The 27,381-nt window shown below is 36.6% G+C and overlaps 1 protein-coding gene across 18 annotated transcripts in view; it reads right to left on the bottom strand.

Annotated features, from left to right (window-relative positions):
* Positions 1–27,381, bottom strand: part of LOC106156262 (uncharacterized) — a 127,772-nt gene that overhangs the window by 7,642 nt on the left and 92,749 nt on the right. For 15 of the 18 annotated variants that reach the window (XM_087004704.1, XM_087004701.1, XM_087004697.1 and 12 more), the window contains 18 exons: positions 26,051–26,884; positions 25,329–25,470; positions 23,088–23,184; positions 19,346–19,534; positions 16,658–17,372; positions 12,337–12,510; positions 10,382–10,629; positions 8,629–8,715; positions 7,632–7,727; positions 7,277–7,303; positions 5,713–5,944; positions 4,852–5,009; positions 4,132–4,299; positions 3,685–3,821; positions 3,348–3,495; positions 2,987–3,132; positions 2,469–2,625; positions 2,034–2,206 (listed from right to left, as the gene is read on the bottom strand). In XM_087004704.1, the coding sequence (XP_086860830.1) occupies positions 2,034–2,206; positions 2,469–2,625; positions 2,987–3,132; positions 3,348–3,495; positions 3,685–3,821; positions 4,132–4,299; positions 4,852–5,009; positions 5,713–5,944; positions 7,277–7,303; positions 7,632–7,727; positions 8,629–8,715; positions 10,382–10,629; positions 12,337–12,510; positions 16,658–17,372; positions 19,346–19,534; positions 23,088–23,184; positions 25,329–25,470; positions 26,051–26,884 (3,928 nt within the window). The remainder of the gene's footprint in view (positions 1–2,033; positions 2,207–2,468; positions 2,626–2,986; positions 3,133–3,347; positions 3,496–3,684; positions 3,822–4,131; positions 4,300–4,851; positions 5,010–5,712; positions 5,945–7,276; positions 7,304–7,631; positions 7,728–8,628; positions 8,716–10,381; positions 10,630–12,336; positions 12,511–16,657; positions 17,373–19,345; positions 19,535–23,087; positions 23,185–25,328; positions 25,471–26,050; positions 26,885–27,381) is intronic. The other 3 variants (XM_087004698.1, XM_087004695.1, XM_087004699.1) reach the window with 3 other exon arrangements.

The following is a 27,381-nucleotide window of genomic DNA, read 5'->3' as shown; positions in this document are numbered from 1 at the left end:
GCAAAGTTCAGTTCATGGTGAAAAGTAGGTCAAAGGTCAATTTTAAGGTCACATTTAGATTGCCAGTATATGACTTCCTATTCAAGTTCAATAGTAACTACGGACCTATCTCAGCCAGTTTTGGAGATAAAAGGAAAGCAAAATTTGCAAAGTTCAGTTCATGGTGAAAAGTAGGTCAAAGGTCAATTTTAAGGTCACATTTAGATTGCCAGTATATGACTTCCTATTCAAGTTCAATAGTAACTATGGACCTATCTCTGACAGTTTTGGAGATAAAAGGGAAGAAAAATTTGCAAAGTTCAGTTCATGGTGAAAAGTAGGTCAAAGGTCAATTTTAAGGTCACATATAGATTGCCAGTATATGACTTCCTATTCAAGTTCAATAGTAACTATGGACCTATCTCTGCCAGTTTTGGCGATAAAATGGAAGAAAAATTTGCAAAGTTCAGTTCATGGTGAAAAGTAGGTCAAAGGTCAATTTTAAGGTCACATATAGATTGCCAGTATATGACTTCCTATTCAAGTTCAATAGTAACTATGGACCTATCTCTGCCAGTTTTGGAGATAAAAGGGAAGAAAAATTTGCAAAGTTCAGTTCATGGTGAAAAGTAGGTCAAAGGTCAATTTTAAGGTCACATATAGATTGCCAGTATATGACTTCCTATTCAACTTCAATAGTAACTATAGACCTATCTCTGCCAGTTTTGGAGATATAAGGGACTAAATGTTATAATTTTGGAGTTACCATAATGTGCCTTAAATTTCGTACAGAAAAAATTAATTAAAATAAAGAAAATGTCATTTTGGTCAAAATTCTTGAAATAAGAGGTGCTCTGAAGTTTCAGAAGTTCAAATTTGATGAAATAATGTCATTTTTGAACACAAGTTGTCTGCTTTGCCAAGCCTAATGTTTTATTTTTCCAGAGTTCAAAATTTATTATCCATTACCGTACTGCACATTTTGCTTTTACCACCAATATGTACTTTTTGATACAGCGTAACTCGAAAACCGTATGGAATACAAAAAAACCGAGACCACCTCCAGTGTTGGGCTTTACTTGCTCTACAAAATGCAAAAAAGAATGGGTCTCTAGCATTAACGGTTCCCGAATTAGAGACAGTTTTCAGTTTCGGTATCTTATGGCCGCTACTCCCGTGAAAATGCACCGATTGACCCCAAATTCATGGAGATGAAAGATGACCTGAAGGGTAACACTTTCCAATAATATTATTGGTTAAGTCTGTGTGGTGTCTGAATAACAGGGCAAAAAAATTTTTTTTCGTAAAAAATTTCATTTTTTTGAAAATTTTGGCCCATTTGACCTTGAAGTAAAGGTCAAAGGTCAAATCCAAGGGTATATTTGAAATCTACACATATGACTTTTGGAAAGCCGTCTATAGAAATTTTTCCCATAACTCCTTCAGTAGGGTAGATAATTAGCATTTAATTTTGCCATTTTTAGACAAGGGTGCATTGCAATGAGTGCCACACCCAGACCCCAATACCGACAAAGCCCAAATTTTACGTGGAACGAGTTGAGATTATAGGTGACCTAAATCCATGAGATGGGTATGGGGGGCCTTACCGTCTAGGAGGAGAAGCGGTAACGGTAGCCGTCCGGCGGAGCCGGCGGAGCCGGCGGAACCGGCGGAGCCGGCGGAGCCGGCGGAACGATCCGGACGAGACCGAAACCATGTGTACCGCCAGCGCTAACGCTGGTGGTACAATTATACCAGGGTTTCCTGTTAGTTACCCTTTCTGTCACTGCCACTGCAGGCCAAATTATTTCTATCTAATTTACCCCAGCTGAAAAAATTTTCATCTTTAATTTCTAAATTTCACCATATGACTGTGCCTTAAAAAAAGATGTTGTGCATAAATCTTCATTTAAAACACATTTCTTAAGTGTAACAATCCTTTACCCCTATTTGGTCAAATCTTAATATCAATCCTATGGTCATTTTCATAGCTAATTATCAAATAAATACTGTATCACAACAGTTGATAATGTCAATACTGTAACAGTATGTACCTTAGTCTTACTGTCTGTGTCGGCTCCTTTTACTGTGATAATTCTAGCAGGATCAGGCCAGTCTAGGAATTTTTCTTTAAATAAAATGGTCTCCATATTCTGAGTAATCTTCCCAAACAGTGACCAGTCTGGGCGTTTATCAGCTTTGGCTGGAGCCCCTCCATCTTCTTCACCTGAAGAATGTTTTTACGATTAACATATTTTGTTATGTTTTACTATCTTCAAAGGTAGAATCTAATTCACATGCACATTGTAACTTATTAAACAGTGATACTACTTATATTGAACATATATCTTTTAAACAATTTGATTTAGTTGAGAAAATCAAATCATAAATATCTTATGATTTTTTCTTCAAATTGCAGAAACCGGGAAACAAAGAGTGAGTCTTGGTACTTGAAAAATTAAAATGTTTGATCCACTTCTCACACTTACTTCTGAGAGGAGAGAAAGGGTTGATGTCACACTCAGAGTAATCGTAACCTTGGTCCCAAATCTGCCTGGCGAGCTTAATGGCAATCTTTCTCTTGTCAAATGGCATGTTCTTGCCCAGCCAGACATACATCTCTGGGCCAAAGTCATACACAAAGATCTGGAAATGGATGTTAAAGTTTGTTAGCATATTGTTTAACACAATTGTGTGCCTTCATTAAATTAAGACTGATCACTAAATGTTAAGCAGTTTATTTTTTGCTTCTCTTAAATGTCATTTTCATTACAATATTATGTTTTAAATATTTCCAAAATGAAACAACCAATGAGAACAATGTACATCAAGATTCAATCACTCTCTTTACACATAAAATATCTCCACTGACAAACTGTCCATCCCTTCCACACCACTATATGACTTCCTATGACAGCTTTCTTTTTCAAACCAATAAAATCATTAAAGATCATACAATCACTAGAAGGAATTTTTCATCCAAAGACCACACTGTGTACAGTATTACCTGGTCTGGGTTGAGCATCTCATACTTGGGGACATTCCCCCAGTATTCTGTGTACGGCACCAGTGAATCATCCTCAAACCTGTAGATCATGTTGGTCTGCACCATACACTGCTCATAGATCTCATCTTCTTCTGGGGGACCACTCACTGAAGTTTTCAAGAAGTTTATCATTAATAATTATTGAATTTCTTACGCACCCTCTAATTCTCCCTCTCTCATTATTTCTCTCTCTAAATTTCAACTTAGAACAACTTGACTATGAGTCACAAAATATATTCTTTTCTTTCAAAAATATTTGATTCAGATCTTGTATCCAACAATATACAAACTTCAATGAATTTTTAACCAGCATCTCACTCACTGGTGTACTCATCTTGGCCTCCCAGAGTCTTCCAGAACAGTTTCCCGGCTCCCAGGTGCTGCTTCTTCTCGTCCACACTCCCCACATCTCTGGCGTTCTTACATCCCAGGTCCTTCTTCTGGACTATGTAAGTACTAATGTCTGAAGCCTGGGGATGGAGAAAAAGAAATAATTTATTACTATTATTATTGTTAATATTAATGTCATTATTATTTGTGTAAGATACAAGAGACTGTCATAGATGTCAGGTTGGTTAATACATTTTCACATTCACAAACACTACTACTACTTTTACTTCTGATGAGTTACTTGGATTGAAAAAGCAAATAAATCTAACCTTGGCCTTCTCGATGACGTTGGCATACTCTCCCGTCCAGTGTACCACAGAGCCATCCACTATCAGAACAAAGGAGTCGCCACTGTTCACTGACAGCGGACAAGGTTCCACCAGCCTCGTCTGAACATGTCTCCTACCTGCAGGGGACAAATGATTCATCTGCTCATAACCAACTCTTATTGTAGATTTTTAAGAATGTGTGTAAAACTACAGAATTCCTGCCAAAGAAAAATCATGTTTTGGCCAACTCTTCAAACATAATTCACTCAAACTGCGGCCATTCTACTTCCATTTTTTATTTAAAATGCCTAATATACCTTTCTTTCTCCATTAATTTACTTCCATAGCACCAATTCACATCTATACAAAAGTTAATCTGAACTGGTATCCATACCAAGAAAACAAATACTTCATTTCATACAAAAATCCCTGGAGGTTTTTAATTACCTTTCACTTGTAGTAGCATGACAGATTTATAGGGATCCATTCTGCCCATACCCCCTGGGGTCACAGCCCCCTGGGACAGGTTCATCTTCTTCAGGGCAATTTTAGCAAAATCTTCTGTACTGGCTAAACCTGCCAGGGCTGCTTCTGCTAACCCTGCTTCTGAGGCAACTGTTAAATAATGGCAAACTTTAAAGTGTTGATTCATCAAATTGTTTTATCTAAGATGGAATTATAAGAATTTAATATCATACTGGAGTTTCCCACTGAAACTGGAGGTCACTACGTTTATGCATTATCAAAATTAACATCTTTTTCACTTGAACTGAAGCTGGTCTGCCATTGATGTTAAGTGGTGACAATCTGGGCAGGATGTCCCCACACTAGTGACAGCTCAGATTTACCTGAAGAAGGCCTTGCAATAAGGCTAAAACATACAGACCTTCATGTAAAACAAACTCCAGTATATTGATCATAATCCTATCTTTATCTTGCTGAATGTAAAATGGAGGGAAGTTTAAAGAAAATGAAATGAGTACTTAAGTGGAGAATATTTGTACATGAACTTATAAAATTTTACACATTTTCATAATTGTCTTCCTAGGATCCTTATGAAGAATTAACAAATGTGGTAAAATTTGTAAATCAGATTAAAAAAAAAAAAAAAAAAACAGACAAAGAAAAAGATATTGACAAAGATTCTCAAAATGAAATTCAACATACTTGCTTGTCTCTTTACCCTCTTCAGTTCTCTATCAGCGACGTCTGTCCTGATCTCGATATATTCAGACTGGATGTCTTTCCTGGCAGCCAGAGACTTGAGCGGGTTTTTCGATCCTGCCTTGCGCCTCTGTGGACGAGCCTTCTTTGCTGTTTGTAATCTGGAAATAAAGAGAAATAAGTCAGTGTTGTGCAGTGTTCAGTCCTTATATATATGTGCCTTAATTGCTCTACCCAAAAGAGACTCTGACCTTACAACTTTTACTGATAGCTAGAAAATGATGACAATATTGTAGATCAGGTTATAACACTAACTGGCCTCCAGGCAACCTGTCACGGGCAATTCCCATCACTGTTCACACAAAACTAAATTAACACTAAACTAGATATCATCCCAAAATATGTTTTTGCTCCAAATGAGGTTGTGTGAACACTCTAATGTTGATATGCTTTAAAACTATGTATCTCTTTGGGACATATCTTAAGGCAAAATATCTGAAGAGATCTTATGGGAACTCCTATTGATAGCAGTTAGCCTACAGGATTACAAGCATGTCCTGTGGATCAATATATTCAGATTTGGAAGTGAAGACAAAACAAGATTAGAGAACATACAGAATCGCAATGACATAAATTGTGTTTAAATCAAACATCTGCAAGTGACTTTTTATGTCTACAGATTAATCATATTACATAAACCATACTGGATTTATAATAACCACAGTCAACGATACAATACAAAGATGTATACATACTGCATACAAGGCACTGCCAAATGCAGGAATTTGTTGGTCTGTTACTCGTTCATACTTATATTTACTGCATGCAAATAAAACAAAACATTTTTTCCTGAAAGCAACTTACATTTCTCCAGCATCCATAAATAACTCATTAAAATCATCCACAGACACCCTCACACTCTCAGAATCTTCTTTAGTCTGAGCTGGTTTTTGGAAAAATGCGTCAAAAGTTTCATCGTCTGCTTGGGGCACCTGCACCTTGTTGATCTGTTTGGCCTCCACCCCCATCTCTGATGTCTTATGCTGCTCGGCAGCATGCTCTGGGTCGTCTACGGTGAATGATTTCTGGAGTTTGCCTGTAAATAATGAATTATATTGTCACAAATACACATAGTGTAAAGGGAATGCTGTATAGATTGTTACAGTAACAGAGTACTTGCATATTTTGTCAAAATTAATATCTACATACCCTAATATATTATGACATACATTTGGTGGCATACAAATGTATATATTACCATTCCATCCTGGTCCAGAATTGTTCAAATAAAACTTACAGCACTTGTGACAAAAAATTTTTCAAATTAATGTTATTCTATAAGATCTTTTGGTTACTTTAAACTGATTTGGTAGGATAAATTAACTGAGGGATAGATACTCCCTCCACTGCTTTAAACTTCTAAATGAAAAAAAAAAATTCAGTAAAGATAGACAAAAGTCCATCACCCATTTTGACAGTAATTTTTACTAAAAATTTCACACCTGTTTCTGTCTCTCTCCATTGCAAAGACCCAACAAACTGAACCTTGCAGGATCTACCCTGCCTGGTAGTAGCAGTTCCAGTATTAGTAGAAGTAGTAGCAGTTCTAGTATTAGCAGAAGTAGTGGCAGAAGACTCTTCTTTCACAGTGCTTAATCTAACTATGCCTGCTCCTAACAAGGACTCACACGGTTAATTCAGTCACTACACAGCAATATGGGAGAGCAACAAAAAAATGGAGAAAAGGGGGACAGGTAAGAAGCAACACAGAAAAGGCTTATGGATAAATACAGGAGTATGAATTTTGCCAACAGATGGCAAAAACATATGTCCAATGACAATGCTATAAATATAGTTTAAAGTTTAGAGTTAGTTTAGTTATGAAATACTAGCTGAAAAGCCAGATAAGACTTTCATGTTTTGTAAGGTACATTATTGTAAGCAGGAAAATTTGAATAAAGGTTTCAGGGAGAATTCACAAGCTATGAAAAGTCAACAAAAGCAACCCGATTCAAGCAAAGTTCTTTTTCTTCATTTGAAAATCAAACAGTATTGAAGAACTAGAACTTTTAATTATATGACTAATTTCAATATTTAAAACAAAATTTATGTTGGGCAGTAAAAAGAACTAATGGATTTTGTAAAATTGACTTCATTTCAGTATAATAATCGGAACAAAATATAATAACTTCAGAGAAGCTAATTTGTCATCTGCTTTTGTGAAGGTTTTTCTTGAAAAGTGGAGCTTGTTACACCCTTACGTAGTTCAGCCTACTTGAGAAGTTGCACTGAACCCTGGCCACATCTCAATTAACTTTTGTTGAGTAGCTTTAAAAGCTCTTCTAAAACTCTCAGAGTTACCACCATCACCATACTAAGTACCCCTCCACCACCTAAAAAAATCCCCATCACCATCACACACGCTTACCTTCCTCATCCTCAGCGTCATCAGAAGCTTATGGGAAATGAGACAAACATACAGAATCATGCAGGTGATATACAACATACAGTAGAAGCACAAGGCCCTGTTGTCAGTTATAAGTGCAATATGGTAAAACTAGGAAGCATTCATGTAACACAATATGAAATTTATGTTGGAACTTTGTGGAAAAAAATTGTGAAAAATGTTAACACCTACAAAAACCAACAATGCTGAACAACAAAACAAAATGCAAAGCATGTTGTGCCTGGTAGTAAAAGCTGCAGTTCATCATTCACTATTTCTTCAATGACACCAATAATAATAATAATGATAAATTTTCTGCCGTTTCCCTGTAAATTACCTCGAGGAGTATGCTTGGGTAGGGGAGGAAGCTTGAACGCCCCAGGGGCAGGCGGAGCCCGAGGTGTGGAAGAGGCAAGGGAGTCGTCTTGCTTCTCTGAAAAGCCCAGGGATAATTTTCAATAATATATGAACACAATGAATGCTTACTGGGGCAACCCTAGCATATTAATGTGCTTGTCAATAGATATTTTCTATAACTGATCAAACATTTTATATTTTTTACAAAGCAGAAGTAAATTATCTTGAATGTTTGTTATAAACTGCATATTTCACCTCAGCAGAGATGTGTGTTTATTTATGTTTGCTGAGAAAATTTCACCAACAGAAAAAATATTAATTTTTAAAACCAATTTATATTACAACTATTGTTTTTAACACATTAATATGCTAACGAAAGCCCATATGTCAATAAAAGGTATTTACCCTGAAATCAAAATTGCTAACATATCATATAACACATTCTAAAAACATCATTAACAATTTCTTCCTTTACTTATAAGCATATATATTCTTTCAACACAAAAAGGCATGCCTCAACATTAAATATAATCTACCATTGACTGTTACATGAGTTTCTATAATAAATTAGAGAGCATGCCAAAAATCATATTTGAAGGTATTAACATGAACCTTGATTTCTATATTTCATTAAGTAATCTCATACAAAAATCTTCATAAAATATCCACAAGACAAAACACCTGTTCAGACAAGGATTATTCAAGACTGCAACTTGGTCCAACTTGCACAATCTGATATGAACCAGATATCAGAGTTCCTACTGCCACTCGGGTCTCTGGAGAAACCCTGGTTCATCAATATAGGCAAGTTGTAACCCATGCCCAATTTTCAGTCTTAAAATGTCCTTGTCTGAACAGACCAAAGAAGAGGTTCTACAGATATAACACAGGTATTAGGGAAGGGAACAGAGGGAGGAGGAGGAGGAGGAGGAGGTGGAGACGAGACTGGATGAGACGAGGACGGTATGTGGATCTACCTCTGGGTAACTTAAAAGAGGAGCTTCTGGGAGATGATCTCTTCTTGCGCTGGAGGAGCGGACTGTCGTGAACAGTAAGTCTGGATCCTGGGCAGAAGTAAATACATGCTTAGATAGTAAAACATCATGCAGAACAAAATCTCAATAAGTTTGTCTACCTGAATCAAGGAAAGAAAATTAAGATGATTTTTTATGCGCTAGCCTCACTTTTTCAAAAAATTATCTGAAACTGATTTCAGACTGGTTTGAAACTTGTGTGATTAGGTCTAAAACCCAATATCAAACAGTCAAACTAATATTCGAGTCATTCCACTGTTCACGGCACAGTACAAATTCCTTAAGTCTCTGACAACTTTACGGCTGGAAATTAAGCTTGTTGGCTGATATTGCTTTTAGACCCAATGTGATAAGTCTAAGCATGCATCTTCACACATTTCAATTCCATTAGCCAGATCCCAGCCTAGTGCACATCTTTCCCAGTAAATTATATAAGCTCTATTCAGTGCAAACTCTTGATCTGTGCACTTAACCAAATCAATAAAAATAATATGGGCCTGTGTATCTTTAAAATAATTCAAATACTGAAGTATTCAATATCAAACCTGGAAAAATTAAAACAAAATTCTTTAAAAAATTTTCAACTGAGTAGCTGAAATATACCACATGCTTTATTACTACCCAAGGCGTGCCTGAACTATAGTGTGCTTCTCTATGTCTTTCTGAGAAGTGTGAATGTTGAAATTATGTGCAATATATTCTATATTTATCATAACACAGTGCCTGTGGAAACTACAGCCACTATCAGACTGGTTTTAGACTAAAACATGTATGTTTAAAACATCTTTCTATTTTTTTCTGATTAAATCTTCCAGTGATTTCAGAGTTTGCTACTCATGCAGATCTTTTTGTAACTGTTTTCAGAGATAAATATTCCTAATGAATTCACTGGGAAAGTTTTGAACCATTAACTGTTTAAAACCAGTCCAAAGATGGCTTCTGTGCACACAACATGCTTAATGAAGTGACAAATGAAACAAAATCATCTTCAAACTGATACTGATGTCTACATCTTAAAGACTAGCAACAGAAATTTTTCAATAAATAGGCAAGTACTCGTCGAAATACCAAATGATGTAAAATACAAAGAAAAGAGATGATCTACACTTCTCATGTTTGTAAAAATAAAATCAATATTTCAGTCAGAGAGAATATAGCACAAGATAATAATACAAGAAACAATGTGGCAATATTCATGTGTCTTGCCATTTACAATTATATTTCCAAGTGTTCACATGTCATATAACAAAAACACTAATATAATTTCTATTAAATGTCTTGAACATGAAATATGATGTTGTGATGAAACTAGGAAGCACAGCATCATGATTATTTATAAACATGAAAACCAGCTAATTACAGTGATCAAAAATTTTGAATCCTTTATTTGTTTTCTGAATGAAAACTTGTTCAGAATTTTGGTATGTAAGGACAAACAATATATCTACAGTATGTATTTGTCTGTGTGTCATGTATTTTTTGTTCAAAACCACCTAATGTATTTTAATGTGGTGAATTAAAAGTGTTACTTGAGAACCAAAATACAATTTGTACTACATCTCACATCAATGCTATGTATCTCCATTGATACATATATAAAACTGCACTGTGTATACACCATTTTAATCAAAGAAATTAAATTCAATTTCTTCTATGATTAAAAAAAAATTTACATGTACATAGACACACACACTACCTTGTTTGTTGATTTTTCCTTCCACTGTGAATTGGTCAACATCTTTTTCCTCTACTCGGTCTTTCCATCCCTGAGATGACTTAGCAATCTGATTGAGGCGGTCTGCAATGCTGCCTGTGTTTTCTTTGACATCAAGACCCTGGCGGGCTGGTCTGTCGCGCAGCTTGACTGGGGAGTCTTCCCCGCTGACATCTTTCCCTATCCTCTTCTTCCATGCCTCATCGCCACTCTTCTTCAGGAAGGCAAGTCTGAAATTGAGAAAACGAGATCTTTACAAATACAAACAAAGAAGGGAAATATTGACATGATTGAGACCTTTGTACCATGAAACAAGAAATGGATCATAATTCTGAAAACTGAATTTATTCTTGGACTGCCAGGTCCAATTTTACAAGAAAAATCTTTCTTATTCCATGTCTTCAAGATCTGAAAGCAACAAAACAGGCAGACAGAAGTGGATGGATATTAAAATAGACTAATATGCAAGCACCACGCTCTACATGATGGGAGGGAGAGGACATAAAGCAATACCCAGATGGACTTTTAGATATATCTAAAAAAACTTTCTCTATTCTATACTTTTAGCACAAAATATTTTAATAACTTTGCTTAAATTAAATTGACAACAAGAAGTAAATGCCATGTCACTGATACCACAGAATGGTGCAACTGTTAAGTGTGGTATTCCTATATGCAAGCTTCTATCTTTGTAAATGCTAGAGTAAAGAGACAACAGCTGAAATATAACTCGACATACATGCAACAAATACAATATTAAAGCAACTGCCTTGAAAATTTGCCCTCATTAACATAAATTATGCAAGAAATGTAGATACTATCTGCATTCCATGTTTGTGCCTTACCATATGCAAACATATGCATTCAATAACAGATTTAAAAAAAACATTCAAAAAGTAGATAATTCAAAAGCAATTTCAAACTTGAAACACAAAAAACTAAATTCCTTTCACTGAGTTTAAGAGAAAGGAGAAAAATAACAATGCAACTCTCCGAAGTTTTAGGCAACTGGTCATTTGGGACAGCAGATCTAAGAATTCATTAGTCTTAAGTAGAAATAGTGACCAGTGACTGAATAATTTCACTAAATTTCCCAAGCCCAGTTCAAATTTGATTGGCATTTGGCAAGAGTGCAGTGTCAATGCAGGGCAAACTAGTAATCTTGGTATAAGCTAGACCAATTTTCTGTCTAAAGAAGTCCTAGTCTAAACACACCTAAACCCCACATGTTAACTAACAACACTTGCCAGCTATCTTGGAGGCAAACATGCCCAAGTGAGTCAAGACAGATTTCCAAATGCAATTAAGCAAAGAATTTCACAGATTTAACCATTGATTCTTTAACTGGTGAACTGCAGTGCTTCGTCAAGTTGATCCTAACCTTGTTTCTTTATTTCTGCTATTTTCTCTTAAGGCAACAGGCACATTTCAAGCACAGTTGTGACGACTAAGCACTGCACTACATCATTTTTCCCTCCCAACATGCAACACAACTTAACTCAATTACATTGCTTTAGGATACAGGAAACTGAAGGATTACAATGTAGTTCCCAGTGGACAAGTAATGGCTATATGTCTAGAGACATAGGGCATCTTCCCAATGAAACTATTCTTCTATGTAGCTTGATCCAACTCCCCAGGGAATCTCGCTGAATGCAATCAGATTAATTGAACGACATGCCTCCTCGAGCATATAGAAGGTGACTATTAATTTCCATAAGCTAGATCAATCTATATAGAACAATAGTTTCACTGGGAATGTACCCACAGAGCTTGCCCATAAAAATTGATGCCACGACTACTATGTGGATGCTTTAGAACAATTCAAGTATTATACTTTAATTTAGAATGGGTCAAAATAGAGACTTGTATGAATGGTTACTTGAGCATACATACAAAACTGTCTGTACATTAAAAAAATTAGCTACTTCTCTGACCTTTCTTTAATAGAGGAGCCGACTTTTAGACCCTCCTCCTCTTTCTCAGCTTCTTCCTTTTCAGCGTCCGTGATGGGTTGGGTTTTGTGCCGCTCCTGTGTGTAGCTTTTTATCTTTCTCTGATTCTTGGGAGATTTCTCTGGCGTAGGTGATGATGCCCCCAAAGTATTATACCTGTGAATATAAAGAAGACGCTAAAAACATAATTATCTAGCTTAATTCAACCGAATATCTACAAAATTCAACATTTACCAAGAAAAATACACTGAACAAATATATAAAATATATACATAATACAAATCTAATTATCCTGGCAGAGTTAACATACTGCACATTTTCTATTCCGAAACTTCCTGTTTTCAGGCATCACTGTATTATTTACAACCTGATAAATAAAAGATCAATGCATTTTATAGAACTGCTCTGTTGTTAACCTTGCTATGGCCAGAAGGTATATAACTAACAGTCTATCTGTGTATGACTCACAGAACAGGGTTGATGGCTTCCTTATACATACCTCCAGATACAATGTAATGAGACTACTGACACGCATACAATATTGCACTGAAAGAACTATATATTCCTATATTTGAGAAATTTTGCAGCTCAGTGTGGTTTAACAAGTAACGCCTTCCATGTATTCTCGGAAATGGCCTCAATGTTATCAAACAGTTATAAAACTGTTCATGTGAGCCTATAGCATACAGCATTCAGAGTGTGCGTGTGTCTCCACATGTAGATATTTATTGATAATCTCTATTTGGAATTCAACACCTACATGTATAGAGACCAGCTCCTGAGACAGTAACCAGGTCCAACCACTCATGTGAATGAATTATCACTGAAGGCTGGTGTTTCTCTTATCATACTATGCAAGTCTTGATCTGTAATAGTCTTTACACATAAAGAAAGAGACCACATACAAAATAAAATGTCTCCCCTACAAACTTACATGCTTTACAACATTGACTGGGGTTAAGTTAGAAATCAGACCTCTCTCTCTCTTTCTCTCTCAAATGAAGATGTACAGAAATCATTTGACAATCTTGATTATATAGACCATATACTTTTTACCTTGGTAGTCTGCAGCAGCTGCTGTATTTCTCTAAGCCACAGTGAATCATTAGAACAAAAAGTCAATAGAACCACTTAGGCTCCTGACAGAATGATCTCATTTTGTGATGAGAAAGCCATTGTGATATCAAGTTGATGGAGATAGCAGAGTTTTTTGGTTTAAACAATGAACAATTAATTTCTATGTCCATTAGTTCAATAATTATCTAAGTCAATGACATCTTAATGGCAAGTTATCTGATATTTTCTTTCATTTTTCAATTCCCACTAACTGCCTCCCCCCCCCCTCACAAAGTGTACTCACAAAGTGCTAAATGATCCATAAAGCCAGTGATACACAGGCACCAAATGTAATCAGTAAGTCTTTGAAATGCTTTAAAACAATGTTAAAAAGGAAATTGATAATATGGCATTAGTGTGTAATACAATCATGAAAGTGAAAAAAATCAGGAAATGCACAGTTCTATACTGAAGGGTCGGGGCTGGGGGGGGGGGGAGCAAAATACAACAGTCAAATGTGTCCGGTTTTCAAGAAACCTGGAAGACTTTCAGTGTCATCAAACAAAGGACTGATCAGCTAAGGATTTTTGACTTATAAAGGCTAGGTACTAGAACCTCTACTGTACAGAGAATGGTATTACAAAACCACCCTGCTGTGATTCAAACATCTAAATCGCAGTTTAATCAATCAAGATGTCTGATGAAACAAGTTAGTAAAATTTCCAGTCTATATACAAAGAAACCTGAAGATTAAGCCTTCCCACACCTGATTTTTGATGTAGTTAAAACAGAAAACTTACCTGATGTCTCTTCATCTCTCTCCTTTATCTATGTTAATATCATTGCAGTGACTATTATAACTGTCAGACACCCGATTAACTGGGTCACCTCTAAGGCAAGTTTACATTTTACAGATTTATAGATAAAGACATCCGACTTTGTAAAATTTGTGTTTACTATATATAGCTAGGAACTGCGTTTTGTCAGTCAGCCTTTATACGTAGGTGTAATATGATAGCACTAATATAGGTGACTAAAGGCACATTTCTAGTTTTCGTATAGAATAGTTGTCACGTAAACTGATTGGCTTGTCTTTCCAGCATTGTATTCGAGTTTTCACATTTCTATTCCTGGTGTGCATTGAATAAAATTATCACATTTTATGTCTCAACAAAAGTGTTTCAATTCATATACTCAATGTTCAATGGAACCCTAAGCTTTCATTAATGTGAAGATAAATACAATTTTGTTTTGTTCTCCTGAATCAATGCACACATTAACTCTTGTATTTTGTGTGCTCGTACATACTTGTTTCCTTTAACATAAAGAATATTCTATGGCAATAATGATTTTTATTATTGTCAAAGTAAATCCAGATTACTATCACACAACTAACTTTATGAAAGGGAAGATGCATTTATACCAATTGATGTTGATTTTGTTTTATTTTGTTTATTGTCCTTCATGATGTCATAAGCATGGGTGTGTCCTTATAAATCAATATACATAAAATACTGACATCAACATTGTAAACTTCAATGGTCTTATCTAACATGATCTTTGTAGTACTGTAAAGAAAGCAAAACAGTTGAATTTAAAATATAGGACAAATTATTAAAAATTCATGATCTACTTACTTCAAAGTGTTGTGATGCAGGCTTTCCATCTATGGCATATTTCTTAGAAACAGCATTTTTTAAAAGTGATTGATGAAAACCCTACTAACTTACTAAGTTTTATAAATCCCTAAAATATTCACACCTGCCCTTTCCCCCCAACATGCCTACCTGTGAGCAGAACTTTCAGATCAATCCTCTGTATTAGGTGTTATATGAAATGTTGTGCGATATCATATCATGACAAATATGTAAAAGGTAACCAGCCTCTTTCCTATCTCACCCTTGGTTTGAGCCTATCTTCCCTGTATATATTTCAGGCCTGGAGCCATGGGGATCGGGGGGGGAGGGGGGGGGGTTAGCAATAACCCCCCCTTTTTGACGATAAAAGGTCCCCTATGGGTAAAATTTTCTCTAGGTACATGAAGTTTTCATGGTAAAATGTTAACTTTTTCAGAAAAAGACCCCCCAACCCTTTTAAAATTGCTGGCTATGGGCCTGATATTTGATTGTCCAGTTCTTACTGGCCTGTGTTTTATGTCCATCCATGGGGAGTTTTATCTTTTTGCTGGGGGAAAACTTCTCTTATAATAAACCAAATTTTCTGTGTAAATGGCAGGTTGAACTGTTTTCAACAATGGTGTTTGCCCATGTCACATTGATGTGATAGCAAAACTTCCTGAATTAATCTAGCGAAATATATTTTTAAGCAAAGCAAATACATAAAATCTAGTCAATTTATCATTGAAATAGATAAAGACTAGACAAGTACATACTTAGGTCACAAGGATTCATAATGCATGTTTCCTTATCCATTTCATTAGTCATCAACAGCCAAATTATATATCTAATCATTACAGACAAAAATATCAAAATGGAGTGGTTAAGATTCAGCTCAAGATTATAATCCATTTTTGTCACTGGTGAAGTGGGTCCTGTCAAAAGTAACCACTAACGCCTCTCTTATTACATTTCACCAAAGGTGAGAACAGTGTGTACTCACTCAACTTTACAAACACACTAACACTAGCACCTCATGTTTACTCACAACACACTGAGACCTGGCCAAAGTTTCTGTTTTGAATAGATTATTATCATACACCTAAACCTTTGAAAAGGAAGGGGTCTTTTTACTATTGGTGTTGATCTTGTTTTGTTTTGATTATTATCATATTTTCAATATACTTACCAGAAGAATGCATGAAAAATATGTCTAGCATTTTGTTTAAATATTTTTACTTAATAGATTAAGGCCACACAAATGGATATTTTAGTAACAAAGAGTCATATCCTAAAAGCTAACACTCCCATCCCTTCTTGAAGTTATTAATATCAGCTTAATTACAATGTATCTAATCATAACTAACTTGAGCATAGTGGACTTCTAGTTACTAAGGTAAAAAGATCATGCTGAGAACACCTATGAAGTGTTATATTTCCTTATGTAATGATTACATAATAAAATAAGGATATGGAATGAAAAGCAGTTGAAATAAGCTTTCTATTGATATGCAAATGTTGGTAAATCTTGTCCGGTTTAGAAGATAGCCACCCTGTTAATCGGATCCTTAACAATGTAAAATATATATATAAACATGCATACTGATCAGCATGGTTACCCATGCACCTACCTCTCGTTAGCCTTCCTTTCCTTTCTCTTACTGGGTGGAGTGTCTTTACTCGGGGTCTTCACGTGCTCGTTGGCTTGAATGATGTCATCCAGGTCTCCGGCTTTTACAACAGATACATCATTTTTGTTTTCCTGCACAAGAGTATCCAGGTCAGACTCTGACAATGACGTATCTTCCTCTTTGGTTTCTGTACCGTTGCTGTGAACGACACCTGGATGCGACAGCGATTCTTTGGATTTGTCAAAGTTGGAGTCTGGTTTCAGTATGCTCTTGATGTGACCTTTGGACTTGTCAAAGGAGCTTTCTTTCTTCAGAACTCCCTTCTCAGGTTCTGTTGCTGCAGAAGGAGGTGAAGTCTCTTTCAAGCTGTCCTTTTTCAGAATGCTTTTCGGTTCAGCCACTTCACTTTTGGAGGCTGTGTCTGCAGATTTTTTCTCTGTACCACTTTTTAGAATCCCTCTGGTGATTTCTGATGCTGACGGTGGCGCCATCATTCTGTCCTCAGAGGCACTGGTCGCTGTTGGTGCAGCACTTTTAAGGATGCCTTTCCCAGTCTCCGGGGTGGTTGTTTCACCCTTGGAAGACTCCTTAAGGATGCTCTTCCCTTTAACATCTCTCCCAGCTGTTATTTCTTTTTCAAGCTGTTTCAGAATTTGTCTGGGGTCTTCTTTGGCTGATTCTTCAGACATGGATGACTCTCTGGATCCTAAAACACCTGGAGGTTGCGAAAAAAAAAAAGTATGTTATCATGTAATAAACAACATGTTTTCCTTCTAGTCCAATATGTGTGTGTGTGTGTGTGTGTGTGTGTGTGTGTGTGTATGTGTGTGTGTATATATATATATTTTTTTTCCTTGATGCCTCTTTCCATGCAAGGCCCTTTTACCTTGCTCTTCAAACACTTACAATGGTGATATCAGTTTTCCTTCTGGTGACACCACATGAACCTCAACCTGTTATATCTTAAAATTTGTCTGAATGCAGCTTCTGCTAGCAAGTAAGGGAAATGTACCTAGAATGAGCCAAAAGCTAACTGGTCTAGAGACATTTTCACAGCAACCGTAAATTACTCTCAGTCATAGCCCTGGTCCACTGTAACACATATATATCTTCCTAAGTGTCTTTGAAACCCTTCCCTCCACTCTCCAGTGTTATAATTCACCAACAGCGACAATATGCCCACAACATTAACTGCTGTGTAATAACATGACACATAGCATCAGCTGAAATTCTTAAGCAAACCACACATTACTCACAAGTAGAGCCACCAGGGCTCCAGTCAGCAACCACTGTATAATAACTATGTTCCTGACCTAGGAGTGAGCCACATCAGTATCCTTTAGCTACTTCATTACTCCACCCAGGCCACTAGCTGCCACTTCCAGCTTCTTTCCTGTGGCAGGCAAACTGGAGCCTATAAACCCATGTATTCACTGGGATCATTTCTAGGCCAGCCTACACACACTATGGAAGAGCAGGCACTAGTTCAATCTCTAGACTTAAAGCTGGTTTGTATTACTAAAGACCTGGGTTAGATTACCATTGATGTATTGAACTGTAAACTAGGATACTATACTGTTACACTCTGGGCTGGGTATCCCATACAATGCTACACAGTCCTATGTTTATATGCAGTGTAAATAAATCACGGTTATAAAACTGATACAGGTTTTACTTAGAGAGGCAAACATGAAATTTCATTATAATTTATCATGAAGGAATTGGACCAAATCGTCCTTTACCTTGATAAACATGTCTAACAGTATATGCCAAATGTATCTACCTGTCTCTCACCTGTCCTCCACTGAGCAAGCGTGACCTAGTTTACTCCATACAAAACCCCTCCTTAAGAAATTACTAAGTTTGACGTGTTATGTAAGCAAGCTGAGGCACAAGTGCCATTATGATCTGCTTAAAGCAAATGGCATTCCTTTGCAATAAGGACCAGGGTATTAACAGGTTGCCCCCTATGCTATCACAACAGGTGCTCATTAATCAATTAATATAAGTCTTTCACAGGGGTCGACAATTTTGGCCAGTCCTGATATGGCCCTGAAATTGACCAATTCTACGTATAAGGTAAGGGTACTTACAATTCTTCTACAAGTACCCCTTCCCACATTGTCAGGCCCTTTGTTTATTAATTAATATAATAAGAGTAAATACAGTGCTGTTTCAGTTTCCATATGTAAGTCACCATACTCAAAGGAATTAACTTTCAACTTGAGTAACTTGACTTGCCTAATCTTTCTATACAGCAAATAAACTTCCAACCATACTCTCTTCAGATTTGAAGATCAACATGTTTTCATTCAATTATGTACAGTCAATTAACAAATAGTTCATATCAGGTATTAATGATGTTGATTGCATTACAGCATGCAGAATCTCTACCCTGACTTAAGTTAATCAACATACCTGTTCAGATCAGTTTCAACTTAGTATTTGAACATACATGTATTTTGGGCAATTTTAGAACTTGTCTGAACAAACCATATGAGTAAGTTTTGACCCCAAGAGATGTTCACACCTCCAATATTTCCCTTTCTTGACAGCATATATTTTTTGATGAAAATAAGTCAGAACAATAAGCAACTTCACAAATCAAATCAAAAAGTTTGAAAAGATTTTGCTTTTTTTAGTAGTATTCATACACTTACATACATGTAGGCAGCAGAAAAAGAATACCTTTGGCTTTGTTATCTGACATGGAGCTTCTTCTTGATCCAGGCTGTGAACCAGGCTGTGAATTAGGCTGGGAACTAGGCTGGGAGTTAGGCTGAGAGTTGGGCTGAGAGTTGGGCTGTGAGTTGGGGGCAGAGAGAACTGCTCCAGCGTGTTGGACCATAATATCCCTCTGGGCACTCAATGGAAGACCTGAAGACAGAGGAGAAAATAAAGTTTACACATTAATACATTATAATGACAGTAATATTAAATCACTGCAACTTACATGTCAATATTAATTAATTAATAGATCTGATGGATGGTGATAGGATGTTTCCATTTTCACTCATCATTTTAATTAGCATATTTCCAAACAAGCCAAAATATGAGCCAATAGCATATAATGTACATGTACAATGTCTTTGCTGGGTAAGTTATTCCCTACAAATATTCTATTTCAAATCTTTCCTAAAAAAAAACAAAAAAAAAAAAAAAAAAAAAAAAAAAAAAAAAAAAAAAAAAACAAAAACAAAAACAAAAAAAAACATGTAACAAATAAACAGGTTGAGGAGGTCCTTATAATGACAATCAAATATAAAATGTGACGTAGATAAATTGCAATTTTAATTAACAATGTATGGCAGAACCATAGGTTGATTAAAATTATTAATTAGAGCTGTCATATCATATCATGCCATGTATTTTGAGAGATATCTTCCACCCAACAAAAGATAGTGACCTTAACGTTACTTATACAAACTGAAAAACAGGACTTCTTCAAACTTGAAACTGAATGAATTCTTTCTTATCAGAGACATCAGACAAATAAACCTTAGGTTTGATTCTCTGTTGATGCCTATTGCTTTTTCCATCTCAACTGTCCTTGACTAGACACACCTTGATTTTCATGGCCGAGGAACCAGAGTTGGACAAAACTTTTGTTGTCATTCAACCATTACTACAAGTTTCCTGCTGCATTAGGCTACGCCTATCTTGTCAAAAGAAAGGCTTTTGTTCACGTAAGCTCTCGGGATGGCATTAGTGCGCTCCGCACGCATAATCTATTCATTATCTTCCATTTTCAATCACCCAGAAATGGAGGGACCATGAACCATAGTGACCCCCTATGACTGCTTGAGATGTGGTAAATGTTGCAAAGCTCCGAATTTCATGGCAGATGTAGTTTTAAATTGAACAACAAATGGTATTCAAAGTGGAAGGAATTATGGTTCAGATGGTAAATATTCTAACACAATGTACACACAGAGTGGAAGGTGATTCACGTCATCCGTGTTTTTTCCTGGCGTTACTCACACTATCTTATCATTTATTGGAATTTACAGATAAAATGTTTTCCTATTATTTACAATGAAGTAAAACCATACACCTTGAATTTACTATCAGTTCAATACGTGTAAGTGATAGGCATTCTATTTATTTAGAACACGCCAGCTGCAAAACTTGTTCTCAGTTCACTTGCTGTTAATAAATAATCCCTTCAAGCTCCAGCTTACTAACTTTATTAGTCTTGCTGGAAATTTTTCACTCTTAGGTACATGTGCATCGGGGTCAACTGAGTGCAATGCTGTTTTTTTCTGCCCCCAGCTGGTAATTACTAACAAGATAGGACTACAGGTCTCAACATTGTAGGCTTTGATCATGTTGACCAGACACTATGCCTGCGGCCCCCAGTTTACTGTTCTGGCACATCATCTCCTGTCACTGTTATAACGGGTGTCTTAGGGCATACTAATTAGGACAAATAAAAAACCCACCCCATGTACAACAGTGTGATAAAATGTAAGCTGCAAGGTCCTGGACCAGTACAAAATATCCCTGTTAACTTTGTCAATTAAGATCCTTTTCACGTCCAGCAGCACAAGTTTTCTGTACTATCAATCCTTATATATGATCAATTGGGGAAAGGGGGCTACACACTTTCACAAGCCCTATATTCTAATTGTTATCTATCTGGTTAACTGGTCGTGTTGAACACAGGAGCTCTGTTTATGTGGTGACCCTCTTCTGTAATAACCAGTCTACCACGTTGTTCATCTTTCAAACTGATGCCATACAGAAAACTGTACCATGCAATATGAAAAGGGTCTATGCTAAAATTTTTTTCTCAGCAGTTTTAGATCCTTGTCTTTTTTGTTTTGGATCTGATTCTTGAAAGTTGGTTTATTACTTTGTTAATGTTATATTACTACTGGTTTCTTGGACATTACTAATGAAATGCTCCTACTGAAACTGAACTTTATGATTAAAGGCAGGTTTTTTTTAGATAAGCATGCTTGATTTAACATTTACTTTACATTTACTGAGGTTTCATACACACAGAATTAGTTAACTGGATGATTATTTCTTGTTGAATCAACTGAACTTTTTATTGTGGGAAATGATCTGCTGAAGCTGAAATAAGTTATCCCCTTCTGTTATCACAAACCACCAATTATCTTTTATTTAAAACTCCTGATAAAGCTCATCAATCTCGGAAAAAAACTACTATAAAAACATAATTTTCCTTAAAAACAAAGAACATTTTGGCCAATTTGCTTCAGAGGTAACCAAAGAAGTACACCTAGCTGGCTGCCACGGACCACATCAAAAAGAATGTTTGCTGAAGATTGAGAGAACGCTGCACTGCCCTGAATAGCCAAGGGGAAAAACTCCCCACCATGGCCATTCACTTTGACAGATTGGCTGGTAAATGTATGAGATAACTAGCAGCCCTTTTACATGGAGTATGCTTTTGAAAAATACTGAACAACCACCCTGCTGTTTCCCATACAAATACAACATACAAAGACGTACGAAACCCAAAATGTAATATTTCTGATACAAAGTAAGTTTTGGAGGAAAAAGAAATAAGTGCCTAATTTGTAAAGGAAGCAGCTCCTTCCTCCTATTATACCAAAACTTGGGTCAAATAATAGTGATGAATGGATATCCAGATGGTAAAAGGATATTATAACAACTGGAACTGTACTTACATTGGCAGGTCTACATGTCAGACTTCCTCTCTGGGCTGTGGAATCTTAGTAATTAACAGGGAAAATTTCTGTATTTTGGAGAAATGAGGACTGTTATTTGCAAAGCTGCATCAGCCAGAACTCGAGTCCTGCGGTTTTTTTTTTAAGGGCAATAGTGTGCGCACGTGTACATGTATAATGGGGAATATCCTTGTGTAACATTTTTCATAAATTACTAGTAATAAATCATACATTTCCTTCATAAATCCCAACATTAAATCTTGCATTGTCTCAATTAACATGAAATCATTTTGCCATCATTTTCTTGGCTCACCATTTCATTTTAAGTACCTTTACCTGTGATGACATGACAGGTGACAAAAGGTCATGGCATTTTTTATGGCTAAGAATTATCTTTTGCCATCTTGCTGAAATAATAACCACACACTAAGCATAACCTATGTATCTATAACCCTATGCAAGTTCAGACATAGACTATATGAATATTAGCAGCCTAAAAAACAATTCTACTTTATATTAAGACAATAATTGCAAGGTCTCTTAAATCATATATCTAAAGCCTGCTTATTTGTCATTTCAAATAAATGATATGAAAAGAGGTAATCACTGTGAAAATATTTATACCCATATACAAACAAATTCATATTATGTATTTACCTACCAAGATAGAGTAAAGCAACAAAGATCTACTTTCCTCCACCTCCCCCCCCCCCCCTGTAGCTGCTGACGGGGGAGGGGGGGCATATGGTATACTTCTCTATTCCACTTACCAGCCAGAATTTCTGGATCTGGAGGCTTGATGAAGGTAATGGCCAAGGGTGATATCCTAGAAGTGCTGGCTTTCTCTACCTCCTCTGAAGTAACAGGCTGGAAGAGAACAGAAACTACATATATATGTGAATATGTGTATATATAGTCACATCAGAGGGTATCAGAGGGGGTACACATGTAAACTGAACCAGAGCTGAAATATAAATGAAAGTGCTTCAGAGCTCTTGCTTTCCATTTACCTCTGCCACTGTCTACCTGTTGTGCAAACTCAACAAATTCTGTGTTCATAAATCAACACATATCTCAATGTTGAATATGTGACAGTCACATAGATACCCCCCCCCCCAGTGATAGCCCCCCATCCACAAGACCCCTGACCTCCAGGCACTGGTACAGCTACATATTTGTACCTCTGCCAAATTATCTCCAAACCCTGGTAATAACCTTGCCGCTTAAAAACAGTTGAGGTGTAAGTTGCACCTTTTCAGTGAACTTCCTATCCCTCAGCCATCAGGGGTCAGATCATCAACCAAACTAGAAATTTTCCTCTTGGGTAGCCATCCGTCCTAGGAGGGTAAGAAGGTGACACCTTGGGTCCATCTCCACTTCCTTTGGGCTAGGTTGACACCAGGCAGAATTCTGGCTTGGTTGAAAACCAGTTAAAACCTGCTTTAGTGCCTTCAAGTACTAGGAGTTAACAGTAACTGTTGCTTTTCTTGATTTGGAAAATAACTGCAATCAATTTTGAAGCTGATTGCAAGAACTAGTGAAGAACTAATTCAAGACTGGCTCAAAACTGGTCAAGCTGGTGATGGCCAATGCGATATGCCATTCACTGGGACAGAGGACCATCCTTCAGATGAATTAGTAACTGCCCGATCTCCTTCCACTGGAGTAGCAATAACCCAGCTCTGAATTACTTTAATGGCCTTTTATGTTTCCTCACCGTTTGAGAAAATTTCAGTGTCATCTTACACTGGTCACGAAAGGGAAATGGAGTCCATTATAAAGTATCTCATCTCTAACTTTACAAAGACCAGGTAACCATGGCTGCTGGGCATGCGACTGAGCTCCAATGATACACCCTGCTACAAAAACACAGGGTATACCTTGGATTCAAACCTACCCAATATGAAATCAATCAAAATCTCATCTCAGAGTGATTATCAATATAGAAGATTATATCAATCTCATCAATTATTTTTGAATCTCATTCATGCCAAGGCCCTCCACCCCTCTTACAATTTAACATGGCTTCAAGGCTAATGACATAACACTCTAATGATATACCCGTCTACAAAAACACAGATTCTTGCCGATTGAAAACCACTTCACAAAATAAATTCAATCAAAACAGAAACCTAAGATTCACTCATCATGGGTGGTAGGTCTATAACTTACTCCACTCTCAGGTTTAACCTTTCATGAATTAAGGGATTGATCAATGTTGAAATATTTCAATTTAAGCTACACCTTGGAGGAGTACCTCTTTGGCTAAGCTAAATTCAAAACCATGGTCAGAGATATGGTAGTTTAGAGAAAATCTGGTGAGAACTTGCTCATACCAACTAAAGACAGCACTACTTTTATCTTGAATACATAATGAAATCACATTACAAAACCTTTTAGCAGAATGATCTTGGCGCATATAGATGTATCAAGATAGTATGTCACCAACAACTTGATAGAAGAGTGGAAGAGCAAAATGTCAAAATTTGGCTCTGGTAGCTAAGGCTTAAACTTTGGCATTTAGTACTCTACATTAGTGTCTATATGTTGACACCCATGAAAAGCAACAATACCTTAACCTGAAATAGGTGTTCACTAAAAGTACATTTTCATTAACTTAACTAAACCCATTTTACTTCTAAACCCATTTCAATCATTACCCCTCAAATATCATGGTAATATTTGAGTCATATCACAAAAATAAAGCTATTCTACGAGTTGCATCAGTGATATACATACTATATGTGTAATACCTGCATTATTGTTTTTATCACTTTTTGATAACTGCTTATTACTTCTCATATTGGAGTGTACTATAGTATTATAGACAATAATGGGGCATGTCATGATTATGCAAATATTACACAAAATATGTGCACCACTGACATGACTCATATAATGAAGTTTTTTTTGGAATGTCCCATTTACAAGATGTGTCTAACCAGGTCAGCATAAACCACTATATACAATATATAACTAATACATCTTTTTACCATTTCTACGTATCTCACCTGTGTCTTAAACCTTGAACCCAATCTTCTCATTCGCCGCCTGGTGACTGGCGCATCAGGACGCAATGGTTTCTTGCTCTTTGGTTCCTTCTTTTCTTCAATCTTCTGTGAAAAAAGTTTCATCTTCTCTGCCAGACTCAACCTGATGGAAAATATACAAGCAGTGACATTGTGCCCTGATTACAACATTATTTCTTTTTTATTGGATATTGGCTTACAATTGTGATATATTATGTGGATGCTGACATGGCTTGCTATTCTCATTATACAAACATGTATACCTGTATAATTTACTTGCTAAATAAATCTTTATCTTTCATGTTCAGGTACAGAATTATTTTATTAAAAGGAATATAAACAAATCTTCAAGAATAATTTTTAAAGAAGTTTTCTTCACTGTGAAAAGGTATTTTGGAACAGTAAAAACATCTAAACAGGAACTATATTCACAATAGCTGAGAATCTTTGAATGTTCCTATCATTTCAATGAAGTCAGATGTGAGATTTAAAATGCTTCGAGAGCATCAAATTTCGAGCATACAGGGGGTATATCTCAAAAGGTTATACTTTTGTAAGGTTTTTACTTACAAATATTTTTATGCATCACAATATTTAACAAATCAATCCAGATCAATACTTGGGTGAACTAAGATCCAAATAGAAACTGCAAAACATTTAGGGGGTAAGAAATCTCCATTCTGCCCTCAGAAAAAGAAGCCTACCTCGAGGCATCCTCATCTGAATCTGACGTAGTCTCTTCTTTCTTTTTGTTCACTACTTCTGGTTGCCTCATCCTGGCCGCCACTTTGACTTCCTCCTCTGTGACAGGCTGCGTCTTGGGTCGAACCCTTTTTTTCTCGGCAAATCGAGCTGGCGGTGCAATGTCCTTGTGTCTTGGTTCCTTGGCTGCTGCTTCAATCTGTTCTTTGGTGAGCTTGTTGAATATTGTAGTTTTAACAGAAACGCTCATGCGAGCTGAATCGTCATCGGGTAAATCGTAATCCAAAGCAAGATCTTGTAAATTTTCCAGTTCTCTTGCATTCAGAGCCACTAACCTATCCACATCGCTGTCACTGATGTCACCTTGGAGAGATTCCGAGGTATCTAGTCTCGATGAATCCAACTCGGGTGAAGAGAAGATACCAGATTCTTGTTGTTTAACTGGAGTGGTGCCTTGTCTCAAAGGTCTTGTGGGAAGAACAGCAGACACCGTGGATGGTCCTTTAAATACACTAAGCTGTAGCTCAGGTACAGTCACTGCAGGCGTGGTCTTAGTCAGTACGTCGTACTCTGGTATAGCACTGAGCTCTTCTCCAGTGATGGGCAGGGTTTTGTATCTTCCCTGTCGCCGCTTCTCAGCACTGCTGGTCTTTTTCTTTTTCTGCTTCTTCAAGGTTTTGGATAGAGGCTCGGGATATTCTAGTTTATCTCCTGGTTTGTAGGTGGCCTCGTGGGATACCCATGGCTTGACCTCTTCCTTCTTCTTCAGTTGTTGGAACACATTTAACGAGGCTTGCTTTGTCACTTCTGCTCGAAAGGCAATAACAGTTGGCAGACTGAAAGGAGAGACAAGGACGTATATAATATAAACCAAATCAGAATGTACTTTAAGCATCATAAATCACCCAAAATAATGAATAAGTCCTTATACTACAATATCAAGTGATTTTATGACCACAGTAATTTGAAAGATGCTGTCATAAAATCCCCCAAAGTGTACTTGTATGATGGCCATTTTATGAGGGTATTTCTGGTGTGATGTCATGGAGGAAGGGATGTTTGAGTCATCTAAGACATGGAGAATTCTCTATCCTCCACACTATCAATGGCAGGTGTACATATGTCTATATTATGAATCAATAATTTTATCACATTTCTGCACAAATGCAGGTGCTTACATATACCACCATAAATTTTCTCTACAAACGCTAGCATTGTGGCCTACAGGAATGAAAGCCATATAAATCATAAGTAACATCTGTGTGAAAACAAAAAAGTACGTAATACTTTTGCTTATTGAGTAATAAATCAACATGAACTTCACCGACCATCT

The sequence above is a fragment of the Lingula anatina genome, chromosome 2 (genome assembly GCF_051362555.1).
Source record: "Lingula anatina isolate TDL-2025a chromosome 2, LinAna3.0, whole genome shotgun sequence".
In the NCBI taxonomy this organism is placed as follows: Eukaryota; Metazoa; Brachiopoda; class Lingulata; order Lingulida; family Lingulidae; genus Lingula; species Lingula anatina.
This window is presented reverse-complemented; position numbering and strand designations above follow the sequence as displayed.